Source organism: Tenrec ecaudatus, chromosome 2, assembly GCF_050624435.1.
Source record: "Tenrec ecaudatus isolate mTenEca1 chromosome 2, mTenEca1.hap1, whole genome shotgun sequence".
NCBI lineage: Eukaryota > Metazoa > Chordata > Mammalia > Afrosoricida > Tenrecidae > Tenrec > Tenrec ecaudatus.
In genome coordinates, this window is record NC_134531.1 from 191,091,690 (window position 1) to 191,106,062 (window position 14,373).

The 14,373-nt window shown below is 40.5% G+C and overlaps 1 protein-coding gene across 2 annotated transcripts in view; it reads left to right on the forward strand.

Moving 5' to 3' along the window:
- Nucleotides 1-14,373, forward strand: part of FAF2 (Fas associated factor family member 2) — a 66,087-nt gene that overhangs the window by 24,593 nt on the left and 27,121 nt on the right. Inside the window, exon 1 of one of the 2 annotated variants that reach the window (XM_075541995.1) lies at nt 3,731-3,806. The exons of the other annotated variant lie outside the window; for it this stretch is intronic. Coding sequence (XP_075398110.1) covers nt 3,804-3,806 — 3 coding nt within the window. The 5' untranslated portion in view covers nt 3,731-3,803. Of the gene's footprint in view, nt 1-3,730; nt 3,807-14,373 lie in introns of those variants that run through there. 2 annotated transcript variants of the gene reach the window in all.

The window sequence follows — 14,373 nt, forward strand, 5'->3', positions numbered from 1 at the left end:
TTTTCTTGCTGTTGTTTTGTTCTTTGTGGGCTCTTTGGAATGTGCATTTGTGTGTGTGTCCAGAGGCAGTTGTGTTCTTTCTAAATAAGGGTAGAAAAAACAACAACGATGCAAAACATTGTAGCAAAGGCACAAACCTGGATTTTGGAGGGAATCAGTTTTAGGTTTTAGTCTCAGCTCCACCATTCATCATTTGGATATTCTTAGATGAGGGGCCCTCTTGGATCCTTGGCTGTCTTCACTGGTGAAAATTAGGGTTTTAGTACTTAATTCATAAAAATATTCAGTTTCTCCTACTTCTCCCAGTCAAGGCACACTGCCTATATGAAACAAAGCCATTTGTACGGTATTCCGGAGAAAACAGACACCCTCTGATTTCTGCCAGCTTTCTGTCCTCGAATAACTGAAAACAAAACTCAGTAAGTTAGAAGCTACCAAGTTAAGTAGAATGTAGAGTTCTGAGACCTCAACTGAAACTTCACCCCAACCTCCTGCAGTGTTTGTTAATATAAACAGATGAGCTATGGAAAAAGAAACACTCCTTAGGAAAGCAAAATGATTACCCCCTAGTAGCCCAATTCTTATTCAAGTAGTTGATTGATACATCTGGTTAGATACTACACCAACTTTTGTTAGTTACACTTTTTTTTGAATCATATTTAACTGAGAGAGACTAGGGATCACAGTATTTCAGAAGTGGGGTGCCAAGTAGTTCATCTCTTCTTGTGACTTGAGGAGGAAGTTAGAACAAGGCTGGAAAGTGGGAAAGGAGCATAGAATCTTTCACACACTTTCCCCCAGCCTTCCCTTTATTACTTAGAGATTGATTGAGGTTCCTGGTTTTGGTGTAGAGGGGGGGTTGCCCAAAGGTACTTTCACATTAATGTTTTCTGTCAGTCACACTTTTTATAAATAGTAACCAAATACCCATTTCTGTTATCTTTGAGTAGAATCCAACTCTTAGTGAGCCTGTAGAGCTGCCCTATAGGACTTTCAAGACTGTAATCTGTATGCAAGCAGACTGCCGCATATTTCTCCACTATAGCCACCGATAGGTTTGAACCGCTGACCTGTCAGATAGCAGCCAAGCAATCACTCAATCTCTGTGCTATTCCGGCTCTTAACCAAGCACTTGTCTTAAGTCCTTGGGAGGCTAGTGGAAGATGAGTTACTTCTGAGGACATGAGGAAGCAGGGAGAGATCATTTTGGAGTCAAGGACAAGAAACTGGTAGACCTACCCAGCAGGGGATTGTGGTAGCAATTGAAGGACCTTAGCTACTTGGTCCCGAGAGATTAGAGGGAGAGGTGCCCAAATCCAACTCTTTAACAACAGTACCCATTGTAACCTTTTTACCCAGTGCCGTCGTAAGTCACCTCAATGTCAGTACATTGGGTCAAATTACAGATTGAGCTAACCTTTACTGAATACCTGCAAGGACTGGGGTTGCTGTGGGCGCATCCATACACTCCATTGACAGCCTCCGTATTCTCAGTGGGAAACAAGCACGATGGCACTCTCCATCTCTCCCACTATCTTCTACCTCCAAGCAGGACACTGGCGGATGTAGAGAGAATTTAATTCATTCCTCAAAAGAGAATTTAACTCTTTAAAAAAGGGTTCTAACCTGTTGAGTTATTGAAAATATTAATAGTAATTTGGGAGGGGCTTGGGCTCTGTGACAAGAGGTTATCAAGTCTAGCAAGTCTCTCTACTATTGTTTCAACTCTCTTCCAGAAGTGCTGATAGCCAAACATTGTATTATTGCCTTGGAAATAATTGGTAGCAAGGTCAATGCAGTGTCTCCGGCCAGAATTGCGATCTGTAATTCTGAACAAAGCTGGCTCTGCAAAACTGAAATGGGAATGAAAATCGACTGAGGCATATTAGATTTTGAGACAAATTCTGTGCAGGGTATACCTTTTGAAGTGTATTTTGGCAATATGCATGTAGAACCTTAAAGTAAACCTATTCCTTGACCTAGAATTCTAAACTGGGCCCTAAGGAAAAATCCTAAATATAGGGAAATTTTATAAACATGATCAAAGTGCTATTTTAATGGTGAAAAATTTGTAGCAATTGTAACTACTATTTATAAATTATTTTAGCCAATCAGGACCTCAAGCAACCATTAAAATGGCTTTGAAGACTAATGCATAAGAGAATGCTTGATATAATCAATAAGATTGTTCAGCATTGTACACATCTAGGAGAGGAGTCTCTCAGAAATATAGGAGGCACCCCAGACCTTTCTTTCTGCAGTGATAGAAAGGGCTGGGTAGCGAGGGAGAAGTTGGTTCCCACATCACAAAATAATATTCCAGAAGATTCGCCTGCAGGAGTCTAAAAGCAAAGATGAGTGGATTCTACAAAAGAGAAGCAAAATCTGATAACCAATTTAACCTACAATTATAAAAAGGAGGGATGGGTAGGAGACTTTGAGCCAAATCTCTAAACCTTTGCTTGGAAGGTGAGAAACTGGAAGAAATGTGCTAAAATGTCAATCATTTGCACATAGATTAATAGTGATTGGGGTTATAAGGAGCCACTACCTCCCCTCTTTCCCTGAGTTTTAAATATTCGTAAATGAACTTACAGTCAACCAGAATATTCACTGCCATCAAGTCTGTCCTAATTCATGATGACCTTAGAGGACATAGTAGGGTTTCTCAGGCTGTAAGTTTTTTTTGTTTGTTTTTTGTAACATTGGATGTTGCAGTTTTCTTTTTTTAAAGATTTTATTAGGGGCTCATACAACTCTTATCACAATCCATTCATATACGTACGTCAATTGTATAAAGCACATCCGTACATTCTTTGCCCCAGTCACTCTCAAGCATTTGCTCTCCACTTAAGCCCTCTGCATCAGGTCCTCTTTTTCCTCCCCCCTCCCTCCTCCAGGCTGTAAGTTTTTATAGGAGCACATAGCCTCTGCCTTCTTTTGAGCATCAGCAAGTGCGTTTGAATTGTCCACCTTGTGGTTAGCAGCCCAACACTAAACCGGCTGTGCCCCAGGGTGCCCTTCACGTGCAATAGCGAAAAAAAAAAATCCAATCCAAACCCACTGCCATCATGCTTTGATTGACCCGTAGTGGCCTCCCTGTAATTCCGAGTAGAACTGCCCTTTCGACTTTCCCAGACTAACATTTTTTTAAAACATTTTATTAGGGACTCATAAAACTTTGTTCACAATCCATACATACATCAATTGTGTAAAACACACCTGTACATTCTTTGCCCTCATCAATTTCAAAGCATTTGCTCTCCACGTAAGCCCTTTGCATCAGGTCCTCTTTTTCCCCCTCCCTCCCCTTTCCCCCCTCCCTCATGAGCCCTTGATAATTTATAAATTATTATTTTGTCATATCTTGCCCTGTCCCACGTCTCCGTTCACCCCCTTTTCTGTTGTCCGTTCCCCAGGGAGGAGGTCACATGTAGATTCCTTGTAATTGGTTCCCTCTTTCCAACCCACTCACCGTCAACCCTCCCAGTATTGCCCCTCACACCCCTGGTCCTGAAGGTGTCATCCGTCCTGTATTCCCTGTGCCTCCAGCTCCTATCTGCACCAGTGTACATCCTCTGCTCTATCTGGACTTGCAAGGTAGAATTTGGATTATGGTAGTTGGGTGGGGGCAGGGAGGGGCGAAGAAGCATTTAGGAACTGGAGGAAAGCTGTATTCTTCACCGGTGCTACATCGCACCCTGACTGACTCATCTCCTCCCCTAGACCCCTCTGCAAGGGGATCTCCAGTGGCCAACAAATGGGCTTTGGATCTCCATTCTGCACTGCCCCCTTCATTCACTATGGTAAGATTATTTTTTTCTGATGATGCCTTATCCCTGATCCCTTCGACACCTCATGATCGCACAGGCTGGTGTGCTTCTTCCATGTGGACTTTGTTGCTTCTGAGTTAGATGGCTGCTTATTTACCTTCAAACCTTTAAGACCCCAGACACTATCTCTTTTGATAGCCGGGCACCATTAGCTTTTTGCCACATTTGCTTATGCACCCGTTTGTCCTTGGCGATCGTATCATGGAGGTGTGTACCCAATGATAGTTTTTTTGTTCTTGAATGTCTGATAACTGATCCCGTTGGAACCACATGATCACACAGACTGGTGTGTACCTCCATGTGGACTTTGTTGCTTCTGAGCTAGATGGCCGCATGCTTATCTTCAAGCCTTTAAGACCCCAGATGCTATCTCATTTATTTATCTATCTATCTATTTATTTATTTATTAAACATTTTATTAGGGGCTCATACAACTCTTATCACAATCCATGCATATACATACATCGATTGTATAAAGCACATCTGTACATTCTTTGCTCTAATCATTTTCAAAGCATTTGCTCTCCACTTAAGCCCTTTGCATCAGGTCCTCTTTTTTTTCCCCCGCCCTCCCCGCTCCCCCCCCCCCCCCCCCCCGACGCTATCTCTTTTGATAGCGGGACACCATCAGCTTTCTTCACCACATTTGCTTACTCACCCGCTTTGGCTTCAGCGGTTGTGCCACACTAAAATTTTATGGGAGCAAACAGCCTCATCTTTCTTCCTTGGAGCAGTTAGTGTGTTTGAATTACCCACATTTTGGTTAGAGCCCACTGTGTAATCCAGTACTATCAGACATTTTAATTTACAATAAGTTTTAAAAATACAAAACTGAAAGAGACAATCCTGTCTGGGTTATGATTGCAACTCTTTTCTTCTGACAGTTCATTTGACCTTTATGGATAGATCTCTATAAGCCTTTTTACTGGCTAACACTGAGGCCAGGCAGTCCATTCCCACGCAGTGCATTTAACATTTTGAATATAATAAATGACTATTCATCTTTGACGTTCTTTTCCCACCTCCCTCTGTTTTTAAGTAACTTTCTTCTTGTTGTAAATTTTTTTCTCCTAAAGATAAGCAAAATTATTTCAACAGCTTTTCTCATTCTTAATAAATGACATCATCCCCTTTGTTCAAGTCTGTGAATCTGCCTTAATATCCTCTTCCTTACTCCCACATATTTAATATATCATACATCCCTTTTGGTTCTACCCCCAAAATGTATTCCAAATCTGCCCACTTCTTTTCATAGCTACCATCCTACTCTAAGCTACCCTTCTTTTCCCCCGGGACTTTTCATATGTCTCCTTGCTGAGTCATGATCTCTTTAATGCCTTAATTTGCGATGAATGCTTCGCAAAAGTCAGATGACTTTTTCCAAAGAAGGACATGTAACCATGCCACTCCTTTCCTTAAAATCCTCCAAAACCCAGCTGCTGAACTCCGAATTCATATTCTAGATTAGTGATCCCTCCCCTCGATGCACATTAGAATCACCTGGAAACAACCCCCTTCCTGTCCCCGGGGTCAGCCATCCCCGGCCTTCAGTTTACTGGTTCAAGTCGCATGGTGAGGGAGCTAGGTGTGCGAAGTATGCTTTGTTTAAGCCCCTCAAGCGTTTCTACTGCGCAGCTAAGGTTGAGGAGCGCCACCTGAAAGAAATGGGGTCTCTTCCCTGTCTGCACCTCTGACTCACCTGACGATTTGCCAAGCTTGTTCTGTCCCAGGAGTTTCACCCCCAAATTATTTTTAAGCAAACTTTTGACATTTGAGGAGATCTAGAGTTTTGCAAAACTTGCAAAGATAGGATGGTAAAGTGCTTGGTAGAATGTTCCTTAGTTAGAATTAACCGATGTCTTTCATGATTGACCTGGGTTATGAGTTTTGGAAGTAAGACCACAGAAGTAAATATCCTGGAAGGTAAAGTAGCTTAGAAAATTAAGTGGAATACTTCTGCAAAAGAAGTATTTTATCTCAATGAGAAATCTATCTGTATTCCCTCGCTCACGGATGTTTCTTTTGTATTTAGGGTTATAATTCATTGCTGCTTTCTTTTATTGTTCACATTGTTCCAGATTTGGCCATTGGGACTCTTGAGTTGACTTTGGGTCTCTTTGACATAACCCCCCATCATTGTGGGAGTTTTGTTTTTGTCTTGACCACTTCCTTACGTTTTGGCACCATAAGATAGATACTCCAAGCTCATCTTTACGTTTTCTGTCCAGTACTGGAATCAGCCATTTCTGTAAAGCATCCTAAGTTTTTTGTTTGTTTCATTGAAGAATGGTATTAGAAACTAAGACTGTTGTTGCTTCTAGGCCTCCTCAGCTGACAAAGCAAGCACTCTCCTGTGTGTGTATTAGCCTATGTACTTCTGTATGTAACCATCCCTTTGTGTTCAGGGCCTTGGTAGCACAGTGGAAAACCATTCAGGTGCCAGCTGAACAGCGGATGGCTTGGTCAGAACCACTCTGCAGGAAAAAGATGTGGCAGTCTGCGTCCACAAATACTGACAGCCTGGAAACCCAGGGCTACTCTGTCCTATCCGGTAGCTGTGAGTCAGGCAGCAGTAGGCTTGGTTTACTTTGGGTCTCTATATTAAGTGAAAAATGAGTTGAAACTGATGTCTCCATCTCCAATCCATTATTACATGGCTCAGTCTAGCTTCTCCCTATGGGTTTTAACCTGCAACAGTGAGAACCCTGGCTCCCACCATCCTCCTTCCATGTTAATGGTTCAATTCCAGTATACATGCATACATACATACATACAGTGTTTTCTTAATTATTAACACATATACCAATGGGAAACAACTTTATTAAGTAAAAAACAATGTATCTGCAGTCCCCTTAATCTTTAGTTCTACAGACTCCACTAATTTCCATAGTTTCTAAGGTCGGCACCCCACCCCAAACCTTTCAGTAAGATAGTTTCATACATTTGTGATAAATTAGATTATTTTTGTCACGGTATGTGTTTCCATCCTGAGAGCCTTTGACCTAAGTAATTTTTCAAATTTACATATATTGGAGTTCACTCGGCTATAAACTAGTGTGGGTTTTGACAAATATGTATCGTCACATGTCAGATTTTACATTTATTGCCCTTCTGCTTGCAGTACTCTTCCTACAGATTTTCGCCCCTGTTTTTGTCTCAATCAGATCTCTCCTGAACATCCTTAGTCAGAATTCAGAATGCCCAATCTAAAGGAGTCCTCTGGCCTAAAAGCTTGCTTACCTACTTTATTGGGTGTGGGAGGTATTGTCTGAGGTGGCCTCCCTATGCTCAGTTACAGACTCGATGAGAGCAACAGGGATACAAGCTTGTCCTGGATACAAGCTCAGTGACACTTGCTCTCTTAATATACGAATGAATAATCTTATCCTAAGTGTTTTTCTTGTTCCTAGCTCGGGGGTTTTACTGTTGATTGAAGTGATTACACACTTCTGTTTACCTTGCTTCACTGTTTATAACAGAATTTTGCTTGCAGGTTAAGTATTTCAGTATATTGAAGATGTGCAATCTGTTATCTCCTGCAATGCTTATACCCCTTTTGAAAGTTGTTTCTAATAAGTGACTTAAAATATCTTTTCCTACTAACTATATGTTAATATGATGCACTTCCTTACTGGCTATACTTTAGAATCAGCTGAGGAACTTTAAAAACAAATGAATAAAAATTAACAAAATACTGATTCGTGGGCTCCATCCCTTGCTTGCTATTCTCCAGGGAAGCTCAGCAAATTTGCATCTAGCTAGAGCATTTGGAGCTTTTTAAAATTTAATTTTTATTATGATTCTATTTAATTTACCAGTTTTTTTCCTCAGGGTTTTTTAAAGGATTTTTAAAAATCAGTTTATTTGGGGGCTCTTAGAACAACTCTTATGACAATCCATCATTTAATTGTATTAAGCACATTTGTACATATGTTGCCATCAACATTTCCAAACCATTTTTTTTCTACTTGAGCCCTTGATATCAACTCCTCTTTTTTTGTTTTTTAAATCGTTTTATTGGGGGCTCGTACAACTCTTATCACAATCTATACACACGTCCGTTGTGTTAAGCACATTTGTACATTTGTTGCCATCATTCTCAAAACATTTGTTTTCTACTTGAGCTCTTGGTATCAGCTCATTTTTCCCCTCTCCCCCACCCTTTCTCACAAACCCTTGATAATTTATAAATTATTATTTTTTCATGTCTTACACTGCCTGACGTCTCCCTTCACCCACTTTGCTATTGTCTGTCCCCCAGGGAGCAAGTTATATGTAGATTCTTGTGATCAGTTCCCCTTTCTACCTCACCTTCCCTTTACCCTCCTAGTATGGCTACTCTCATTGATCCTGAGGGGTTTATCTGTCCTGGATTCCCTGTGTTTCCAGTTCTTATTTGTACCAGTGTACATCCTCTGGTCTAGCCGGATTTGTAAGGCAGAGTTGGGATCATGATAGGGGGCGGGGTGGGTGGGGAGGAAGCGTTAACGAACAGAGGAAAGTTTTATGTTTCATTGTTGCTATTCTATACCCTGAGTAGCTCATCTCTTCCTTGTGGCCTTTCTGACTACTGCTGGGCTTTGGGTCTCCATTCCACGCCCCTCATTCACAATGATAATTTTTTGTTCTTTGTTGCCTGATACCGGATCCTATCGACACAGGTTGATGTGCTTCTTCCATGTAGTTTTTGTTGCTTCTCAGTTAGATGGCCTCTTGTTTATCTTCACAGTTGGAATTTTAAAAACCCAAGTGAACTAACTAATGCACAATGAAATTTATGATATTGTCTAGAGGACTTTGGCTTATATCTCTGATTAGAAAGATTACACAAAGGGTTTTTTTTTAATTTGGATTAAGTTTTCCTATAAGTATTTAAGCCCTTACTATGGCTTGGTGCTGGGCAGCATTATAGATGGATCCCACAGATGCTGCTGCTCTCAAGGTGCTGGCGCCTCTAGTCTGTGGATGAGCAGAACAATGCATGTAAACAACAGACTTAATAGGAAATCAATAGGTGTTATGTTGTTGCTTTGTCCTAACTTTTGACTCCTCACGACCCACTAGGATGTGGCAGAACTGCCCCATACAATTTCCTACAGCTGTAATCCCTCCAAGAGCTGATTGCAAGGTCTTTTCTCTGCTAGAGCCTTTGGTAGCTTAAACTGACAAGCTTTTATTTTGTAGCTGAGTGTTGAACTGTTTGGCCAAAGAAGAGAATGGGTGGTCATTGTACCTTGCTTGATAAGAGGGGAGAGTTGAGTCCCAGACCTTAAGCAACAGTTTTGTTATTAATCACTATGCTTTAATATTCATGTTCAATTTGTAACAATGAAAATACATCTTGCATATCAGACATTTACATTACGTTTCATCATAGTAGCAAAATGACAGTGATGAAGTAGCAACGACAATAATGTTATGGTTGGGGGTCCCCACCACATGAGGAACTGTCTGAAAGTGTTGCGGTGTGAGGAAGGTGGAGAACCACTGCTTGTTTGTTAGCATGTGAAAAATCATTTAAAATTAAACTTTCATGTCTTCAAAATAAAATTGAATTGGAACACAACCACTATCACTCATTTAGGTATTGCTAAGTTGGTTTCAAAAGAGCCCTAGTTACATAGTAGTTATGTGTTGGCCTATGATCCACACGGGCAGCAATTTGAAAGCTCCAGGCGCCCCACAGGAGAAAAATAGGGATTTCTCCTCCCATAGAGTTACAGTCATCATTTTCTTTTATTTTGTATAAGCCATTTTACAGCCTCCACTTTAAAAGTGACTTAACCATGGAACTATATGATACGTGAATCCTATATAAAGAAAACCACTGGGGGGAAAATGAAACCAAACTTGGCCAACAGTTACCTTGGGTAAAGGGGAAAGACTTGTTGCGTAGAGGCCATTGAGTGTTTGTCCCCGGTGGTAGAATACTTTGGGAAAGGATATCCATAGTGGCTGTACAGCATGAAAAAAAGAATCAATGATACTGTATTAATTATACAAGTCGAAGTTGTAGAATTTGAGTATGTTCTGTTGTGTATATTTTTGCCACAATTCAAAGAATTAATCATAATTATATGATTAATGACTACAAGGAAGAAAATGTTCCATGGAAGAAGCACACCAGCCTGTGCAATCACGAGGTGCCAAAGGGATCAGGTATAAGGCATCATCCCCCCCAAAAAAATATCATAGTGAATGAAGGGGGAAGTGCAGAGTGGAGACCCAAAGCCCATTTGTCGACCACTGGAGATCTCCTCACAGAGGGGTCTAGGGGAGGAGATGAGTCAGTCAGGGTGTGATGTAGCACCGATGAAGAATACAGCTTTCCCCCAGATCCTAGATGCTTCCTCCCCCCCCAACTACCATGATCTGAATTCTACCTTGCAAGTCTGGATAGAGCAGAGGTTGTACACTGGTGCAGATAGGAGCTGGAGACACAGGGAATCCAGGGTAGGTGATACCTTCAGGACCAGGGGTGTGAGGGACGATACTGGGAGGGTAGAGGGTAAGTGAGTTGGAAAGGGGGAACCGGTTACAAGGATCTACATGTGACCTCCTCCCTGGGGGATGGACAACAGAGAAGGGAGTGAAGAGAGATAACAGATAGGGCAAGAGATGACAAAATAATCTATAGATTATCAAGGGCTCATGAGGGAGGGGGGGGGAAGAGGACCTGATGCAAAGGGCTTAAGTGGAGAGCAAAAGCTTTGAAAATGATTAGGGCAAAGAATGTACAGATGTGCTTTATACAATTGATGTGTGTATATGTATGGATTGTGATAAGAGTTGTATGAGCCCCTAATAAAATGTTTTTTAAGGGAAGAAAATGTAATAGAATTTAATATAATTGTACAAATTTTCTTGATGATTGAATTATTGATTTGTATGACATGTGGATAAAATATTAATGAAACTTTTTTTTAAAGTTAAGTCTCAGAAACCCATAGAGGAAGTTCTACCCTGTCCGCTATGAGTCAGAATTGATGCCATGACAGTGAGCTTGAAGTGGTTTTATATCACAATTACAGTTGTAGTAATTTGTGAGAGATTATATGGTGTATGAAGGCTAAAATATTCACTGTTTATTAGAGAATATTGGATAAGATAGAATTACTGAAGTAGTGAAGTGTGTATTCTTGACTGGAAGCTCTAGATTGTAAATAATAATATAGGATGATAGCACTTTGAGTTTTAAAGAGTACACATGTGCACAGAGGCATCAGTGGGAATCTGGGTGGCACACCCTGAAATTTTAAATTCTTGCTTGTCTGTATTTTCTCATTTTCAACAGTTCCCATTTACTACTTCTGTAATAAAGGCTTGTTTTTAAAATAACTCAGTGTGATTATAAAGGGATAACTCAAAGGAGTTTTGGGGGAGAGTAGTAAAAATATTGTATATTCTGATTGTGGTATGGGTTATATGTATCTGTTTTTGTGTTGAAAATCATAGAACTGTGTACTGAAAGAAGTCTGTTTTACTATATGATAAGCTTTTAAAACAAAACTAAAACAACAACAAAATCCAGCAACATGAAAAATAGTGGGGTTCCCAATAAGGAATTGGGATTGGAGGGTGAAAGAAACTCTTTTTTAAAAAATCATTTTATTGGGGGTTTGTACAACTCTTATCACAATCCATACATCCATCCATTGTGTCAAGCACATTTGTACATTTGTTACCAATGTTCTCAAATCATTTGCTTTCTACTTGAGCCCTTGGTATCAGCTCCTCATTTTTTCCCCCTTCTCTTCCCTCTCCCCCCTCTCTCATGCACTCTTGATAATTTATAAATTATTATTATTTTGTCATATTTTACACTGTCCTGTGTCTCCCTTCACCCACTTCTCTGTTGTCCATCTCCCAGGGAGGAGGTTATATGTAGATCCTTGTAATCGGTTCCCCCCTTCTACTCCACCCTTCCTTCACCCTCCCGGTATCGCCACTCTCAGCACTGGTTCTGAAGGGATCGTCTGTCCTGGACTCCCTGTGTTTCCAGTTCCTATCTGTACTAGTGTACATCCTCTGGTCTAGTCAGATTTATAAGGTAGAATTGGGATCATGATAGTGGGTGGGGAGGAAGCATTTAGGAACTAGTAAAATGTTGTATGTTTCATCGTTGCTGGACTGCACCCTGACTGGCTCGAAAGAAGCTCTTAATTTCAGTGTATTTGTGTATACATGTATTTGCCATGCTTGGTAAAGTAGAGGAATGGCAGAAGAGGGGAAGGTCCTCAACAAGAAGGATTGCCACATTGATTGCAAAAATAGATTCAAGTAGAGGGACAATTCAAGTAGATGTTGCAGGACTGACCAGTGTTTTGTTCCATTGTACATAGGGTCAATGTGGGTACGAAGCCCACGGCTTCACAGAGATTGCAGGCCAAGACAGGTCGGCCTAGGACGGGGGTCCTCTGAGACCAGAAGGGAAGGGGATGGAGAATTCGGGGAGGGGGTCAGGGAAACGGGAGGGAAAGAAAAAGTCTCCATGAGCTTTTTAAGGCCCTTTCACAAAGCAATATTATTTGAAAATTTTATACTTTAATCTTTTTAAAAATTGATCAGCAAAGTTTATATACTATTTGCATAGTATTTTGTATACCTAAAGAGTACAACCAAACCCAAGTGGAAGGTGAATTTTGAGAATGACGAGGGCAATGAATGTATAAGGGTGCTTTACTCAATTGATGTATGTATGGATTGATAAGAGTTGTGTGAGCCCCAATAAAATGATTTATTAAATAAAAAAAGTACAACCAAATTTAATGCATATAATTCTTATAGGATAGACATTTTTTGAGTGAAAGGAAAGTTTGAGTTGGACCTTGAAGGAAAGTTGAGGCTTGGCTGTGTAAAGAGTAAGCATGAGAGGCACACATGAATGGTTAGATTTATTGATTATTGCGTACCCAAAGGGAAACTGTGAGACTATAATGTTAGGAAGGTAGCTTAGGACCACATGATAGAAAACTTAAACGCCACGCTAAGAATTTTAGGCTTTGTTCTTCAGTCAGCTGAAAGGCAGAAACATGGTACAATAAATGGAAAAGTAGGGCCAGAAAGAAGGCTAGAAGTTATTTTGACAGTTGAATTTTGAAGGTGTGAGTAAAGATAGATATGGAAATATAGTTACTGATTTACAATAGAAAATTAATTTTTAAAAAAAGAAAATGAATTGGAACTTGATGGCTAGTGAAATGTGGAATTCAAGGAAGGGATGACTCAGACTGGGGTTTCAGATGTCACCTTTAACTACATATTTTGGAGAATGGCAGTGATGTTAATTAGCAGCAGTGATTTCAAGTGGTGAATTTGAGGAAATGGTGGCACTGGTGGCTATGAATCAGAATCAGCTTTCCAGCAGTAGGCTGTCTCAGTGTTTGGGGGTTGGTAGGACACCTAGGTAAAAACAGCGAATGTGTGGCTACTTCCAAAATGATTGAAGCTCCACAGATTCAATATAGTCATCTTCGCAGAAAAGGAGGTTGAAACCTGGGGATTCAATGCCTTTGCCAAGAAAAGAGTTGGAGAGAAACAAAAGCAACCCACACCCTACCGAAGTTCCTAATTTAGAGGGATTACAGGCAAAGAGCCAGAGAAAGAGTTTTGGTTAGAGACAAAATGAAACCAAGAATAACCCAAGGAGAAGACAGTGGGGGGAACTTAGGAATTGCTTGAATTCCCAGCTCTTTTTAATGTTTTCCATAACTCATAAGGTAAGTTATATACCAATAAATAAAATGACATAAGTTGATAAAAGGTGATATAACACACAGCCCCAACCCCAGAAAATCTGTATTACATCATTACATATGACAAATATAGTTCGTTAGTTTTAAAGAATATTTTTATGGACCAGAGAAATTGAAGCATGATTTTAAAAAAAATCTTTATTGAGGGCTCTTGCTGCTCTTTATCACAATCTATACACCCATCCATTGTATCAAGTACATTTGTCCATATGTTGGCATCATTTTCAAAACATTTTCTTTCTATTTGAGCCCTTGATATCAGCTCCTCATTTGTTCCCTCCCTCACCTTCCCTCATGAACCCTTGATAATTTATTTTTTTTTAATTTCCCCACGTCTTACACAAATGCTGTCTCCCTTCACCCACTTTTCTGTTGCCCATCCCCTTAAGAAGGGGTTATCTGTAAATCATTGTGATCAGTTCCCCCTTCTGCCAACCACCTTCCCCTCCCCCTCCTTGTATCTCTATTCTCATTATTGGTCCTGATTCCTGGATTCCCTATGTTGCAAGCCCCTATCTGTAGCAGTGTACATGCTGTGGTCCAGCTAGATTTGTAAGGTAGAATTGAGATCATGATAGTGGGGTGGGTGGGTGGGGGAGCATTAAAGAACTAGAGGAAAGTGGTATGTTTCATCTGTGCTATACTGCACCCTGACTGACTCGTCTCTACCTTGTGACCCTTCTGTGAGAGGATGTCTGATTGTCTACAGATGGGCTTTGGGTCTCCAGTCTGTACTCCCCTTCATTCACATTGATAAGATTTTTTGTTGTTGGTCTTTGATGCCT